The sequence below is a fragment of the Corylus avellana genome, chromosome ca5 (assembly GCF_901000735.1).
Source record: "Corylus avellana chromosome ca5, CavTom2PMs-1.0".
In the NCBI taxonomy this organism is placed as follows: domain Eukaryota; kingdom Viridiplantae; phylum Streptophyta; class Magnoliopsida; order Fagales; family Betulaceae; genus Corylus; species Corylus avellana.
Window position 1 is genome coordinate 23,650,367 of NC_081545.1, and position 17,141 is coordinate 23,667,507.

Consider the following 17,141-nt stretch of genomic DNA (forward strand, 5'->3'; position numbering starts at 1 on the left):
ATACAAAATAAAATCAATGAGGTAAAAAATAAAATTGTTAAACCACAGTAAAAAAGTATTTAACTCTTCAGTTTAAAAAAAATAAATTATAAACAAAAATAATAATAATAATAATAAAAGATGCCTCGACTATGTGTTCTTTTATTTTTTTACATTTTTTATAAAATTTTAAATTATTAAAAGATATTCTGATTATTTTTGTTTCTTTAATTAAGATTTAGCCTTCGAGGGTTAAGACTCCGTAGATCAAATTGTGAAAAAAAAAAAAAAATTATTGTTCTCACTCAATCAGACAAGGATCACGTGAGAATTCGAATTCTATATTAAAATGGGCAGAAAAAATATTAGAATCTCATTCTACAAATTCTTAAATTTAAAGAAATATTAAAAATTGTGTGGTAATTAGAGGGATTAAAGTACAGTTTTTTCTTTAAAGAAAAGAAATCTTATTCGTTTTCGAACCAGGCCAAGACACAGAAGACTTGCATCATCGAGATCCAACGCCACTGATATCTGAATTAAGGTCTCGATCTCTCTCTCTGTCGACCTTTTTGTATATATGTGTATGTATGTGTGATTGTATGTATAGGATGCGTATTTGATCAGGATAGGAGATCTGAATGGAAATGGTAAGACCCAGAAAGTGTTGGGCACGAAAACTTATTTTTGTTTCTGGATTTTATGTGTGTGTTTTTTTTAATGAAATTTCGGAGTTTTCAGTGGTCATGAAGTTGAATTGTACAATTCAGACGTATTGTTTTCAATATCAAATTACAACTCTGCTTTGCGGTTTATCTGTTCATGGGGGTTATGGCAGTTACGAAAACGAAATTGAAACTTACGCGACCCACAAGGATCATTCATATGATCTGTATATGTGCTTTCGTGTGCACTATTTATCATTTGCTTGACGTATTGGTTCATAATTGATATTAGTATGATTCGTTGGATTTTCTTTTTTGATTTGTTGAAAATTTAATCCTTGATGAATATGACTTGCTTAATTCAGGTGCTAAGCACTGAGAAATTCCTGATTTTTTTTTTAAAATTTTTTTTTTTGTCTGAGTACAATTCTTTTTCTAAAGATTGGATTGTTAGAATATGTTTTCTTAATTGGACTTCCATTGATTGTGAGTTTTGGCTTGCTAAAATATTGAACTTGTAGCGTATAATATTATGCAGATAGGCCAAATATTGTTGAGTGATCATTAAGTTATTAAACTTTTGTGTACTTTAGCTGTATAGGAATATGAGTCCTGTCTGATTTGGTAAACCATATGTTAGGAGTCTGTGATGAGAAGAATCCATTAGGTTTTCTATATAAAGGTTAGGTCTCCTTCCACTCTGCAATACATAAAACCTTATTCTCATATGTTTTGAGAATAATTTAGGATCTGTCTTATTGATGGTCACCTAAAGAGAGGAACAATGTGGGAAAGATTTAGCTATTAATATTTATATTTTTGCAGTGTATATGATTTAATTAAATCAAAGGGATTATCATGCTTTAATCAATAAAACTGTTGATGCTGTCATGGATTAATTACAGGTTCATTGTTGTTTTTGTTGTCACTCTTCTTCTTCTTCTTCTTTTAATCATAGTCATGGTTATTATCACTTTTACAAGTATAGTACTATTCCTTACTGGTAGTCAGCCAAATTTGTAATTAAATTATGATTGATTCTTTATATTCTGCATTGAGTTGCAGAGTAAACAGTTCTAGTATATACATCTAGGAGATATATTGCAATTTCCTTTGTGGCCATTTCCACCCACAGATGAAGCTAACAGCATTGGCCTACTCTGCATCTGCTGATTTTTTAAGAATAATCAAATGGCTTCAAATGGCATTGGGGGATTTGTTTGCCAATTGAAGTTATGAAAACAAACAAACTGATGCTGGCTATTCCGATCATATTTGATTTTTTAAAAAAATTATTATTATTATTATTTTCTGTTTTTTGTTATAGGAATTTTACGAAATGAAACTTTTATATTGATTCCCTGTACTCTTTTTCATGTAGAAATTTGGATGCGTTAAAAGTCCTTTGAATTTTGAGAAGCTGGTGAAATGGAAGACTGTTACTCCCTTGTAAGGAGATGGGAGGACCTGCACACTGATATTTTGGTGAAGATTTTCCAGTCTTTTGACATATTTGAGTTAACTAAGGGCATTGCTCATGTCTGTAGTGCATGGCGTATGGCTGCTTGTGATCCTCTGCTTTGGAGAACACTTGATTTATCAATGTTGAAATCTAATTTCATAATAATCCTATTAGAGCCATATGTTTACGTTGATAGCCCATCTGATAAGACATTGACTCGTCTGTTGAAGATTTCTTTGAGTCTCAGCAGGGGAAACATAACAACCTTGATTTTCCATTTCAACCTGTACGTGAATGATGAGCAGTTGACTTATACTGCTGAAAGGTAATTCCATTAGTTTTGGCATTTGTGAAGCCAAATGTTTCACCCTCCTCAAGGTTTCAGATAGTATTGCTAATATCTCCTTTATATGAAATGTTTGGTCTGGTTTGCTGACCATGCTTCTTATTGTCATGATGATGGATGGAATATTAATCTGTATACCCACAATCAGACTGGATTTATTTGTAAGATGTGTTCATACCATTAGCCAGTATTGAATTGAGAAGTAAACAACAGTGTCTTTATTGCAGATGCCCACAGCTCAGAAGACTTGTTCTGCCGGCTTGGAACAGAATAAAAAAGACTGGAATATGCAAGGCCATTCGCGCATGGAAAGATCTTGAGTCCCTAACAATGCCTAGCATAGCAAATCCTCCATATCTTATGGAGGAAATTTCCAAGAACTGCAAGAACTTTAGTACACTGAAGATTATGGGCCCTTGTAACATTTTGTTTGCTTCTACACTAGCCACATATCTTCCAAAACTACAGGTCCTAAGTCTCCGATGCTCAATTGTAGACAAGGATGCTCTGATCATTATCCTTGATGGTTTACAACACCTAGAAGTGCTTAACATATCGCATTGCCTTCTGATAGAAGTCCTTCCACCTCCTGCATCTAAAAGAGTTGTTCGAGAAATTGATCAATCTATTCTTGACAGGGCGTCTCGGTTGCGCGAATTTTTAACATGCATGAAAGACTCATGCATTATGTGCCAGCGAACCAAAAATGATGAAGGGCACGTTAGGTGGTACAGGTATGAGGAAGGGTTTTGGAAAGCAGATGAGGTGAGCTCTCTTGCACTTTGATTAGAGCATGCAGGGATTGTACTTCAATGAATTAGAAGCGTAGTATATGACTCTTTTTTCCTTTGGTTATTGTATTGCTTTTATGCTAGACACGGGATAAATGTCACAGAATTAACATAAACGTGAGCTGTCTGTGGTCTTACTTGTATTGTTAAAAGGCATCCCCCTGGCTCAGTGGTGGTGGGGTTCTGAGGTTTTTGACACATCATCTGCTTGGTTCGGGATTATTGATGTCTGTATTTTTTGTACATGTAGTAAGTTCTTGTTGTAATGGGATTCTCAATTTGGTCCCTCACTCACTTTCAGTAATTATGAAGATTTGACTTGAAATATTTAGAGATGAATTACTTGCTGACATTGTAGTCTCACTTGCAGGATTCAAGGTAGCACTGATGGTCAGTATTTGTTTGCACGATTCTTTAACACCACATTTATGTCTACATTTGCTAATGACCCCATATGTTCATAGTCACAGTACATGCATTGATGATGGGTTGGTGTCTTGGAACCTTTTTGTGATTGTTACAGATATCAGATGTGGATGAGAAAGTAAAATAGGTTGTTTTATATCTACTGCAGATAGACATGTTTGGAGATGGAGATGAGCTTTAGACAGTGCTGAGTGCACCATTTTTTTGACTATTGTGTATTTGTTCTTTGGGATTGTTATTGTAGGACATCTTTTGCCATCTTCTTAAACGCTTTCCGATTATGGCATTATCTCTGGCCTTATTTGTTTTGTATACACTTCATTTCCATATTTGTATTGAAGCATAACCATGTGTTATGCATCTTATTTTGTTAATTATTTGTATCAAGAACATCTTCGGGATTGTGTTGGGGAGCTTAAAAAGTATTTTAATACTTATAAAAAAAAAAAAGACGTGTCAAACAGTGAGCTGTCATGTTTGGTAAAAAAATTTCAGGAGTAATTCTTTGGTTTTTTTGCTCTAAAAAGGCCAAAAGAAAAGGCTTATAAATGAAGTTTTTTTTTTTTTTTTTTTTTTTTATAAAATAAGTTCCCTGTTTTTTGGGGGGGCTTAAAAAGTTATATTTTCTAACGTAATCTCAAACATGCTCTAAGAGTTTGTTTATAATTGTGTTAAAGAGTTTAAAAATTATTTTTAGTAACAAATACGGTCTTTTGAGACAAAACATAACGGTTTGTTAAAAATATTCTGAAGCTTTAGAGGCCACAAAAAGCCGAACACTGCATTTTAGGAAAAGCTTGAAATTTATGCTTTTCCTAAAACATGCTTTTAATTCCATTTGTGCGACACAAATTTGGTTTAATGAAATTTACCAATTGACAAAAATACTCATCATTGTCATGGAATTACAGCCATGCTCCTTTACAAACATATTTTCTACCCCTCATTCTGTTTTTCTTGTTGCCGATGTTGGGGTTGCTTCAAAGAGAGAGGGAGACTCAAGCCGAGTTCTCTGTTTCTGTTGCCACTAAGTAAGAGCTCATTCTTTTTTTTATTTTGTTTATTTTTTATTTTTTCTGATGCTTAAAAAAAAAAAAAAAAATCTGGGTTTGAGGGGCTTACTTTCACACACAATCCTTTTGCTCACTTGAGGTCTGGAGGTGATGGCGAAGAGGATTTAATTGATGAAAACCCTATAAATCAAATAGAAGTGAGAGAGACGGAAAGAAAAAAAAAATGTTGGAAGTATTTAGTGTAACCTAATGAAGTGAGAGAGTGCATCTTCGGCTTCATCCTCCTTTTGGTGGATGTTGTTGGTTCCAAGTGGGGGCTCAGATAGGTTTGTCTTAATCTGTGGCTTTTTTGCTTCTGTAACCTCTTTGTGTGGCCTCTTAAGAGGACCGGATCACTTGTTTGACCCATTTCCTATCATTTGTAATTATTTCAGCACTGTTTTAATTTGTTTTGGGTCTGTTATTTGAGAGCTCACCCCATTTTCGTTTTTAGGATCGCTCATTATCTCTTCCTTTTTGATCAAGAATGAAAAGAATCCTCCCCAATAACCTTTTTCCTTATTCAATTTATTTATTTTTTAAAAAAAGCGATAGAGACTAGCGGACAGAAAGGTTATGTTTGCGATTGATATAAAGTCTTAGGATCTGTTTGAGATTACATTAGAGAGCTTAAAAAGTTGTGCTAAACAAAAATTAGCATGTTTGGTAAACAATTTTAAAAGTTTTTTTATTTATTTATTTACTTTTTGACTTTAAAAATATGGCCAAAACACACTTTTGGTAAAAGTTTAAAATGAAGTTTTTGCCAAAAAAACTGTTTTTTTTTTACTTAAAAGCTTTATTTCTCAAACGCATCATCAAACAGGTTATTAGAAATGTATAACTAGAGACGTGCCTTTTGATATTCTGATTTTTTTTTTTTTTTTAATGTTTCTTGTGTATACCCTATTTTTACTTTTGGAACATGTTTGGTATCTTTGATCAAGGGAGACAACAGAGTAGTTAGAAGCGAAATTCTATTAATTCTCATCCTCCCTAAATGAAGCAAGCAACGAAGGGTTTGGGTAGGTTTGGTGAAGGATTTGGGCCGTTTTTATTGTTGACAAATTGTTCTCTGTAGGTGTAGGGTTTTTTTTATGGGGATTTAGGATTTGGGCCGTTTTTATTGTTGACAAATTGTTCTTTGTAGGTGTAGGTTTTTTTATGGGGATTTAGGTTTCGAAATTACTATTAATTTGTGCATCTGAAATATGACTGTCCAGATAAGTTGCTAAATAATTTCAAATTTATTTTGACAGTTTGATGCTCTCTTACGATAATTGTTAGTAATTTGAACAGTTAATATATGTGAATCCCAACCCGTCTTAGTGTATATTTAGAGAGAGAGAGAGAGAGCGATACTTCTAGAATCATGGATGTCATAGCTGCTTAATTGGACCTATGTTTTGAGATCATAGCTCCCATATCTTCACATTTCATATTACTACCTACCTCTTGACCTAATTACCCCCTTAATGGCAGGACTTTGATTTTGTCAAAATGAGCATCCTGAAATTTTGAACAAAAATAGGCAGATATGAACAAAGAATTCGCTGATGTAAAGATATAAACTGTCGGCAAACGAGTAATAATTTTGGGCCACCTATTTTCCACCAATAACTTGGAGAGGAGTCCCATAGAAATAACTAAATAAGTATAAATGTTATTTTTATGCTTATATGTTTTTATTTTTAAAATTATTATTGAATCAAAATTTAATAATAATTTTAAGAGTCATATTAATTTTAAAATAACTTTTTTTTTTTTTTTTTTTTAAAAAAAAAATTTTAATTTGAAGCATTATTCATAAAATACAGTATATGAAGAAAACGCTATGGAACAACTAGAACTTTTCTGTAATCAAGGCCGTAGGATTTGGTTACTCCTACCTGCTTAAAAATTACATTTATATTATTATTTTAATAAATTACATTTATTGTTTTCAAGCTCACACCTAAATTATAATGTTTTTATAAACTTACAATAGTTATAGTTGAAGCTCCAAATTACTTTAATCATTTTTCTTAGCCTTTTTGTGAATTTCTGGAGCTTGTTGCTCCTTGATGACAATTTCTTAAATGTTTTTGACGGTGTTGTTACCCCCCTCAACCACTCTCTGGTAGTTGTTGTTCACTCCTGGCAAATGTTTGGATTAGTTGTATGTCTCTTTCGAGAGACATGCTCATGCTTGTCCTCTGTTTAGATGTTATTATTACTTTGTACAGCCGATTTTTTGGCTTATACCCAAGTTATAAAGGCCCGAATAGTTTATGGTTCTTTGAGACCATTTATACGTCTATTACCTGTTCGGTTATTCTGGTTTCATATTTAGCACCGTCTTCGTTTGGGTATGTTGTTGAGGTGTCCACCTCCTTTTTTTTTTTTTTTTTTCTTTTTTTTTTTTTTTGTAATATTTTCTGCCCAAAAATGGAGAAAAGTATTTAGAAAAAAAAAAAAAAAGAAGTTATGAAATTTGCACCAATTGTCATGGCTTAGGTGTCACTTCAAGTCCTCCTTTCAAAATTCAAAGACAAGAAAAAAGAAAACAAAAAGTCAAAAAAAGGACGCCGTCTGAGTTGACTTTGTAGTTGTGTTACCAAACGTCTTTGTAAAAGAATGAGTTGAGGCCATTTTTAACTCTATAAATACCCCTTTAGTGAGTGTTCTCTAAAAATAAAGATAAAAACAACTTTATACTAAAAAGTGATAGAGAATTACCTCACTTATGAAGGACAAGGATGTAATTAGATCATCTACTTTATAAGGTTTTCTTTAAATTTTAAATAATAATTCTATTTTGAAGAACAATTTTTAAAAATATTCTACATTTTATTCTTTATTTTGGAGAGCAAATCCTAAAAAATGGGAAATCATGAAGGGTAAACAAGAGAGAAATCAATAAAAATATAATATAAATAATTTTTTTTTTTTTGATAAGTAAAAATATAATATAAATAATGAAAGTGATCTTTCATGTATGTAAATCATAACTATACATAAAATATTTTTTGGAAAACATTTTGTTTTCGGTTTTTGTTACAATTGAAAATTGTAGTCTAAGTCGAAAATATTTTTCATCAATTAGAAAACCTTATTTAATTTTCATACAATTGTTTCTATTTTTAAAACTATAAATTATCTTTCAAGCTTAAACTTTTTTTTCTTATGCGCACATTCTCACTGTTCATTATTTGTTGCCACTGTCAACCACCATTAGTATCTAGAGTTTGCCCGAATTTGTCAGGGATCATTGTTGTCTGACCATTTTTTGCGGTCGTCATTAATTTTTTGTACAAATCAAACACCGAATAATATAATATTCACTTAATTTTTTTAATATTTTTTTTTTGTAGAAACAAACAAAATCTAATATGCAAACGTTGAAGAAAATGCCTCCTTAAAGCATCTAATATGCATGATCACATGACTAAAAGAAGAAGACAATTAAGAATCACAGTGAAATGAAGATTTTTTACAATTGCTTATCCAAACGAAATGGGGCAGAGAAATTAGAAAAAACGCCCTGCCCGAGCAGAACCCACCAAAGTACCAAACCCCCTTTCACACCCCCGCCTGATTAATAGGAGATCCCGGTCAGTCCCTGTCGCCATCTGGTACGTTGTGGAATCTCATTGCCTTCGAACAATAAAATATATATATATATAATTAGAAAATGGAATAATTAGTAACCCTTAAAGCTCTGACGAGTTGATAATACCTATAAAAAAAGTCTCATCTCTTTCTGTCTCTCTCTCTCTCATATATTTCAGTCGTTCGCTGAAAATCGAACCTGAACAAAAAATGGCTGTTGAGCTGTGGGAGACGCTGAAGGAGGCGATCGCGGTCTACACGGGGCTCTCTCCGGCGACCTTCTTTACGGTTCTTGCTCTGTTCTTAGCCGTGTACTACGTGATATCGGGGTTGTTCGGATCATCGGATCAGTATCAGAGGCCCAGGGAAGTCCAGGAGGAGTCACAGCCTCTGCCGCCTCCGGTGCAGGTCGGGGAGGTTACCGAGGAGGAGCTCAAGCAGTACGATGGATCTGACCCCCAAAAGCCTCTGCTCATGGCTATCAAGGGCCAGATCTACGACGTGTCGCAGAGCAGGTACTATGTTAGAATTTTTCTTCTGAGTTTCTGGGTAGGTCGAATTTGTGGATTTTTTTGGGGTTTCTTAGTTTTTTTTCGAGGTAAATGTTAATTTTAGCATCTGGGTTTGTATAACTAATAGTATAATACGAATTGTTTAAAGGCGTTTTGGGATTCTGCGATTGTGGGTATGTGAAAAGTGTGGAGCCTTTTGAGGTTTTCAGATTACTTTTGAAAGGTTTTTGGGTGTTTTGCCATAAAGTTGCCTGAAAGTGATGGTAATTAGCCGACATCTTTTGGATTCTTATGGGCTTTTTGAGTATGTGAAATTTGTTGAATTTTTTGGCGTGGAGTTTTTAGATGTTTTTTTGTCATCTGTTGCTTTGGCTGTTGGGCGTATGAAATTTATGGCGAGCTTGCCTTCGGGTTTGTAAAAATCATCGTTGTTTCTTTTAATTTTGTGGTTTTGGCATTTTTTTCCAATTTACTTTTGAGGGTTTTTCTCTATATCACAATTCACACACGTCCATACTGTGAAATGGAGGAGCCCAACTCAAAGGAAGTTACATATCCGATTCTCTATGGATATGCACTTTTGGCGGTGGTTGTCTATGGTAGAAAAGGATACTTCTCGATTATGCGTTTTGGAATTATTACCAGTAGTATCGTATGTCATGAAGTAGTAACAAGGGATCTTTAATGAGCCATATTTTATTATGAATCTTACACTTGATTCAGCAGAATATAGGGTTTGTTACTGTTGATGTGATAATTTGGTTTTCTGAAATATGTTTATATTCTTATTCAACTACATCGCAGGTACTTGTAATGTAGGTTGGATATGCCATTATCTGAATTATGTACAAAGGGCTCTTATTACTTAAAAGCTTTAAAATCTTGTTATTATGTTCTTGAGTTGTGAGACAACAACAAAACCTTTTTTTTAATTGGGAAAGGGTATTCCTGTTAATTTTGCAATTATTTTTCCTTTCCTTTGTTTTTGTTTTTGGGTTTATTTAAAGGCCATTTGGCCATGCGATTTAACAAGCCAAAAGTGCATTTTTAAACAAAATTGCAGAAGGTGTTTAGTTTGAAAAAAAAAAATGTTGGTTTGAAAACGTGGAAAAATTCATGTGTTCAAGTCACAGGTAAGAGGGTGTGTTTTTTAAAACGCACAATTTAAAAGGCTGAAAGTGCTTTTACCCAACTCTAATTGCGTTTTTAAAAATCATGTTTTCATTAACTGCATTTTGAAATCGGTATTTTTTCCAATCGCACATCTTGAAACCACTAAGCCAAATGGATTATTTTCCATTACATTTTTCTTTTAGATTACAAATGGCATCATGAATTGAAAAATATGGTTCTCTGTTGATACACTTGGCTCCTTGGGCGAAGTCCAGGACTTAACGGTCTATGTTGAGAGGGGTGTGAGGCATGGGTCTTGGGTTTACCTGATAGGAGTGGATACACAAAGTGGTACTGCCTTCAAGTAGGTCCCGTTCATCTCAAAAAAGAAGAAGATAAGCTGAAGTCTTGATTAAACTCATAGCCCAATTTGGAGTTGCACTACCTTAATCCAGGGAGGGGTTGGCATGTTGCCTTCATGGTTTTCTTTTTCTCTGTTTGTTGTTATGCAACTCTCTTGTTTGTGTTTTCCTGTCTCTCCTTGTTCTAGGGATGAGCCTAACCATATATAGTTGGCGTTTTGTTTTAGATTCAATTAGGTAATTCATCTGTTTAGTTTCATGTGAAGCTAGATTGCTCTAGTGAATATTCATAGCGAGTAACACAAATACCTACTGCCAAAGTTCTGTAGGGGTTAATGTCTTTAGGAATTAAAATGAACTGCTTGTTTTATTGATCGTTTACATAGTCATTGCTGGACTTCTAATTTTCTGTATTCGGATAAAAATATTGTTTTTGTGACTTGGGAGATCTCGTTTCCATGTGTCTTTTCATATTCAATATTTACTGATGCTTTTAATTTGAGCATCAAAACCCATCTTCCTTGCAGGGTATTTTATGGACCAGGTGGACCTTATGCACTGTTTGCTGGAAAGGATGCTAGCAGAGCTCTTGCAAAGATGTCTTTTGAAGAGAAAGACCTGACTGGGGATGTATCTGGTCTTGGTCCATTCGAACTTGAGGCTTTGCAGGACTGGGAATACAAGTTTATGAGCAAGTATGTTAAAGTTGGAACTGTCAGGCAGCCTGGTGAAGCTGCAGAATCTACAGACCGTGATGTTGCTAAACCTGCTGAAGATGGTCCATCAGAAAGTGCACCTATTATAACTGAGGAAGCCCCTGCTGCTGATCATGCTCCAAAAGAAGAGTGATGATGGTTGGGCATCTCAAGCGTGAAAACTTTGGAAATCATTCCCAATGGAGAAGCTGAAGAAGAGTAGGATAGCTCTCTTATAAGCAACACTTGTTTGATTGAAGTTTAGTTTGTTAAATAACGAGTTGGTGAATGTTAAGTCTCAGGGATTCAGAGCTGCAACTTCTATCTGACTATCTCCTTCCGTGTATTTTATTTGATCGAGGATTGTGGCATAGCTCAATTACATGTATGGAGTTGTCTTTTGCTTCTTTATATGCAATTATAATTGCGACTTTTGCTCCTTTTAGTTGCAATGAACACGGTCGTTAGCACTTTCTGAAAGTTGAATACTCGGATGGAGCAATGAATGCGGTGACATGGTTTAGCACTTTTTGAAAGGTGGAAGTACTCGGATCTTTCACTGAGAGGATGATGGTGTTGTAGGAGACCACAGGAAAAAAATTTCGTTAGATGTACGGAATCCTTTGAACCTGCAACTCAAACTTCCACACACAGAGAGAATACTAACCAGAAAGTTTATAGTCGATAATGAAATTGAACATTTCATAACTATAATATATCAATTATGATTTGTCTTGGTCATGAAAGTTGAAACTTATAATAGATTTATTGGTATATTTGGAAGACACTGGACTGGACCACCGTGAGTTAACATTACAAATACTATCAATTAAGAGGACGAAAAACTAATAGGATTTAAGGCCTATTTGAGATTGCGTTTGAGAGGCCTAAAAGTGTTTTTAACACTCAAAAAATTTGTTAGAAGAAAAAAATATTTGTTTGGTAAAAAAAATTAAAAGCGCTTTTAAGGGTTCAAAAAGCCTAAAAATGGCTAAAACGCATTTTGGCAAAAACTTAAAAATGAAACTTTTTTCCAAAAGCTCTTTTTGACTTAAAAGCTCAATTTCTCAAACATAATCCAAAAAATGTAGCACACTTGAATATTATAGATATTATAATTATTCCGGGCGAGTGTTAAAAAAAAGAAAAAAAAAAAAGAAAAAAAAAAAGAGGTATTTTTACATGAGTGCACTCAAATCTAGTCTTTTAACCACTATTTTTTTTATTTTTTTTATTTTTTTATCAGTGCAATATGAGTGGATATTGCATCATAATCAACAACAACAAACATAATTCATAATTGTTGTGTGACAAAACTCCCAAGGTGTGTATGTATGTGTGAACCAATGGGTTCAACAGCAAGCACAACAACTATACTTCTTATTTTTCATAGACAACTTCAAAAACGAGCCGTTGTCTGGTTTGATGAACATTTTAATTAAGAAAATTCAACTTTTCTTGTCGCTTTGAAAGGCTTTATAAGAAGTCTTCAAAGGTTCTTCTTCTGTTCACAACCTCCACTTTCTCCTCACCTACTCCATTGAGTAACTTTTACACTTATATCAGTCACCCAGTACCATAAAACTATTTATCATAATGTATAAACTGTTTTCTCTCAACATAATAAATAGTTTTTGCAGGTGAAGAAAATGCCCCCTTCATTCTAATTATAAATCAATATATCCTTAAGAAATACATGGTCTCATACGTATTTGATGGTATTGACTCTTCAAATGAATCTTAAGAAATACATTGGCACCCCTCCAACATATCCATCATATAACATATAACAAATGAAATCCATATCTTACTTTTAAGCAACCAAAAAAGATTTCTTAAATCACCTTTCAACTCCATCTACTTTCCATTATGTGAATAATTGATGTTTGCTTAGTGAGGAGGTTTTATCATGTTATTTGTTGTTTGTGTAAATGAAATTTATTGGACTATAACATCATTTTGATTGGATATTGCATGGAGAAGTTTTGGTTTATGTTTATTAATTATGGTTATAGATTATTGGATACTGATTATTGTGAATTTAGTTGTAATTGTGTTATGATTAATATAGTTTATGTTTATAATATATGAGAGATAAATGATAGAATTTATTCATTTTTTTAACCATTTCCATAGTAAATAGATAAATCCACTATTGAATTTGTGTGGGATCCACATGGAGAAATGATTCACATCAATATTTTCTCCATCTCATCCTACAAATTCAATATATCAACCATTAGATTCGTGAACTTATGTAAACTCATACAAATTTAATGGTGGATTCATCCATTCACTATGGAGATGATTAAAAATAGAATGAATTCTATCATTTTTCGTTCATATAACTCCACAAATCTAATTGTTGATATATTGAATTTGTAAAAAAAAAAAAAAAAAAAGTTGAAACATGGTTGTGTAACATGCCTTTATATGAAATTATGCTAACAAGGTCATACCAAGTAATTTGGTCAATTTAACCCATTTATTTTAAGTAGGCGTGTTCGAGATAACTCAACACAATCTGTTTATTAATATGCGAGTTGTGTTGGGTCACTTATTTATTTAAATGGATCGTATCAAGTTAAAAGGCTTGGTTGACATGTTTTATTAAATGAGTTACGTTAAAATTGATCCAAATAATCGCATATCTATAACTCGACACAACACAAATCCAACATGCAAACCCAAATTGCCAACCCTAGTCTAGGTATAATAGTTATATTGTGTATCAAAATTTGAGTAGCTTAAGTCAACACCTTCCCAACTCTTGCATTCTTCTTAAATAAGGCTTAATAGTCTATGCATAGTCGGCCTATAATTTCGGAAAAATGCGACTCGAGCCGGCTCTATGGCTAGGCCAATTTAGGCCACCGCCTAAGGCCCCTCATTTATAAAAGTTCCTTAAAAATGCCTTTTATATTAAATTAGTAAAAAAAAAAAATTAAGAAAAGATAAAAAGCTTCAAGAAAAATAAAATGAGAGAGGCCATTTCATCACTTCTTTAATATTTTGTTTTTTAGGTTTATTGTTATTTATTTCTTTAATATTTGATATGTTATACTTACTATCAGGCGCCATTGATTTGAGTTGGTCGTTGACTCGTTGTTACGAGTTATGATACACGACTAATTAAATCCTATTTAAATTGTTTATGAACTTGAGCATGAAAGTTTAATTATAAATTAATTTTAATATTTGATATAAATTAAAAATACTTCATTTTAACTACTTTGTTTTTTTATGCCTCAAATTTTTATTTGAGGCCCCCCCTAGTTTAGACTACTAGTAGCTGGCTGGCAGCCGGCAGGTGATGTACTTCCAAAACCCTTCAGAATTCTTCCAACAAGAAATTTGGCTCTGTTTGGCAATATAATGAAAAAAATAAAGTAAAACGGTGTTGTAGTAGATTTGATTGATATGAAAGTAAAAAGTAAAAATATTTTGTATAAAAAAATGAAAAAAATTGTTTTGTATTTATTTTTTTATTTGAATAATAATAAAAAGTGATTAATGTGATGTAAAAAATAAGAATGTTGAAGCCGTGCGGTGAGCATGGAAGCAACAACTTCTTTAATCTTTGGCCTTTTATTGAAAAAAATGAGGTACATTCAGCCAGCAAGCTACTACCTCAAAAGTCAACTTATGACATGTTCAGAAATATATGCCTGCAACGAAAGTCTGGCAATTTTTTTTTTAAAAAAATTTTAATTTTAATTGTAGTAAAAAATATTGATGTAATATAAAATTTTGAATTTTTTTATGAAAAAGTGATATTTTGTAGTATTTTATTTAGTAATAAAAAGTATGAGTGAAAAAGGATTATAGTTAGTGGTTATTGAGCCATTGGTTAAAACTGCTAACCGTAACCGCTTAGACAGTTAATAAAATTCACTAATTGCTTTCGATAACCGCCTAGGCGGTTAACCGACGATTAGTGATTAATAACCCTAATAATGGCTTTTTAAAATTAAAAGAAAAAACCAAAATGACATCGTTTTTATGGTAATACGATAATACCCTACTACATACGACATCGTTTCATTTCTAAATTTTTATATATATTTAAACATAAAAATGATGTCGTTTTATATATATATATATATATATATATAGACAGTTAGCGATTTTTTCTAACCACCTTTAAAAGTGGTTAGCAGTTAATACGGTTAGCAAATAGTTTCATCCATAATAAGAAGTGATTGATATGATATAAAAAAAAAAAATTAAAAAAAAAAAGAAAAAAAAGGAGGTTAAAATGCTTTGATTTTAATTTATTTTTTTTAGAAGGGTGAAAAAAAAACAGTTACAAAGAGATGAAAGGCTTTGCCAAACAATGCCCTAAGAATTGAAAATCGATAATATATGTTGAATTGAGTTTTGGCTTAGTTTTCCTACTATATAGACTTTCATCCTCCCAACAGCTACAAACAACATAAACACTCTGTTTTCCTCTGCTTGAAGCTTTCCTCTACTGGCTCTTTTTCCATCATTTAAATCATGAGAGTTCAAAAACCCTTAATCCTCTTCCTACTTGTTATCATTATGCTTCCACAGATGCAAGCTTCTAGTGAAGAAAAAGAACAAAGTTTAAGGACCAAGTATTCTTCCATGTTTTTGCAAAGCTTCTCTGCAATCCTTACCTCTGTGGAGTCCAGGAAGAAGAAGATCTCTTCAACTCACACAGTTTCACACAGACTTGTCCTTGTCCCGGGTCCCCTGGTGGACCAAACCCACTTCACAATTGATTGGATTACTGTTTGTTATATATCATATCACTATTATTCTTTATTGCCAAAGATATACACTGTACAAAGCTGACAATTGATTTATGTCTAAATCTTAAAATACTTACACAAATATGCTTTATATAAATTATAATTTTAGATAAGTAAAGAGATATATTATAAAAAAAAATATATTAATTTTGCACAATTTCATTTCTACCCATTGCATATGAGATAGTTGAGATGATGATTTCAACTTTAAATATGTATAATTGCCCTGAAAATTCTTCAAAAATGTAATGGCATCTATGGAAAGAAACAGGTTGCCTCCACAAAATTAGTTTTAATGGAATATATAGAAAATGCAACTGACCATGGTTTTGTCCAAAAAGAAAGAAAGAAAGAAAGAAAGAAAAAAAAAGTGACTATGATTTGATAGTTTATGAAAGATATGAATTATTTGTTTGGGCAAAATTATTGTACTTATAACTAATTCAAAAAAATCCAATAATTCTACTTGGAGTTGCTGCATTAAAGTTAAGTTTTTTATGGGGAAAAATGTGAAAAATCTCAACTATGTTTAGCAAAAGAGTGATAGGTTTACAAACAAATTTTACAAAAATTTTTTTATAAACTGATGTGGCACAACATAATTAAATTTTTCAAAATTTGAACTTATCTTATATCTAATTATGTTGTACCCAGTGGCGAAATTACATGGGGGCGACCTGGGGCAGCCCCCCTGGTAAAATTTTTTTTTAAAAAAATTCATTAAGTCAGTCAAAATTTTAAGGGCACCATGACTTTCTTTTTGTCCTTCAAACGGTCATCAACGTTGAAGTGTGGAGAAAGGAGGCTATTTTTTTTTTTTTTTTTTTAATTAAGGAGATGGAGAATAAAGTTATATTTTAATAGGGGAGAGAGGGTAGATAATAGTTTATTGGAAAAGTTACAGTTTACTCCCTCAAAGTTGACAGCGTTTTTTAATTTGAATATCAAAGTTTCAATTTTTGCAATCCACCCTCCCAAAGTTTCAAATTTTTGCAATTTGACCAATTGTATCCAAAACTTTCCATATTGCCCAGAGTTTTTATTTTTTATAAAAAAAATTTTAAAAAAAATTGGGGTGGCCGTAGCCACTCCTTTGGCCATCTAGCCATTTTTGCAGCCTCAAATTTATTTATTTTTCATAAAAAAAAGGGGCAATATAGAAATTTTGGAATAATATTGGTCGAATTGATACAAATTGAAACTTTGTAGGGGTGGATTGCAAAAATTGAAACTTTAGTGTTTGAATTGAAAAACGCTGTCAACTTTGAGGGGTAAACTGTAATTTTTCCTAGTTTATTATTAAAAAAGAGATAGTAGTTGAATTTTATAGTGTTTTTGGTCATAGTTTATAGATAAATGTGGTTTTTTT

At 32.5% G+C, this 17,141-nt stretch overlaps 2 protein-coding genes across 5 annotated transcripts; both read left to right on the forward strand.

Annotated features, from left to right (window-relative positions):
• Window positions 1–394: 394 nt before the first annotated feature.
• Window positions 395–4,061, forward strand: LOC132181409 (F-box/LRR-repeat protein At3g48880). Of its 4 annotated transcripts, none has more exons than XR_009440244.1 (5): window positions 395–523; window positions 2,026–2,431; window positions 2,680–3,492; window positions 3,614–3,731; window positions 3,818–4,061. XR_009440244.1 is itself a non-coding variant. In XM_059594613.1 (3 exons), exons 2-3 carry the CDS (start codon window positions 2,073–2,075, stop codon window positions 3,236–3,238), a joined length of 918 nt encoding a protein of 305 aa, XP_059450596.1. In that variant the 5' UTR covers window positions 395–523; window positions 2,026–2,072; the 3' UTR covers window positions 3,239–4,061. The 4 variants fall into 4 exon arrangements, 1 of the variants encoding a protein (XP_059450596.1); XR_009440245.1 differs by having other exon boundaries at window positions 2,680–3,217; XR_009440243.1 differs by having other exon boundaries at window positions 2,680–3,731.
• A 4,378-nt stretch (window positions 4,062–8,439) lies between these two features.
• LOC132182417 (membrane steroid-binding protein 2-like) lies at window positions 8,440–11,434 on the forward strand. The gene is made up of 2 exons (XM_059595656.1): window positions 8,440–8,827; window positions 10,827–11,434. The coding sequence occupies exons 1-2, from the start codon at window positions 8,523–8,525 to the stop codon at window positions 11,146–11,148; spliced, it is 627 nt and encodes a 208-aa protein (XP_059451639.1). The 5' UTR covers window positions 8,440–8,522; the 3' UTR covers window positions 11,149–11,434.
• The last annotated feature ends 5,707 nt before the right edge of the window (window positions 11,435–17,141 follow it).

Excerpts from the sequence above, each read along its gene's own strand:
- LOC132181409 (XM_059594613.1), top strand. The coding sequence starts at position 2,073 with ATGGAAGACTGTTACTCCCTTGTAAGGAGATGGGAGGACCTGCACACT. Across the intron at positions 2,432-2,679 it reads TTGACTTATACTGCTGAAAG|ATGCCCACAGCTCAGAAGAC; the intron begins GTAATTCCATTA and ends TCTTTATTGCAG.
- LOC132182417 (XM_059595656.1), top strand. The coding sequence starts at position 8,523 with ATGGCTGTTGAGCTGTGGGAGACGCTGAAGGAGGCGATCGCGGTCTAC. Across the intron at positions 8,828-10,826 it reads TACGACGTGTCGCAGAGCAG|GGTATTTTATGGACCAGGTG; the intron begins GTACTATGTTAG and ends TCTTCCTTGCAG.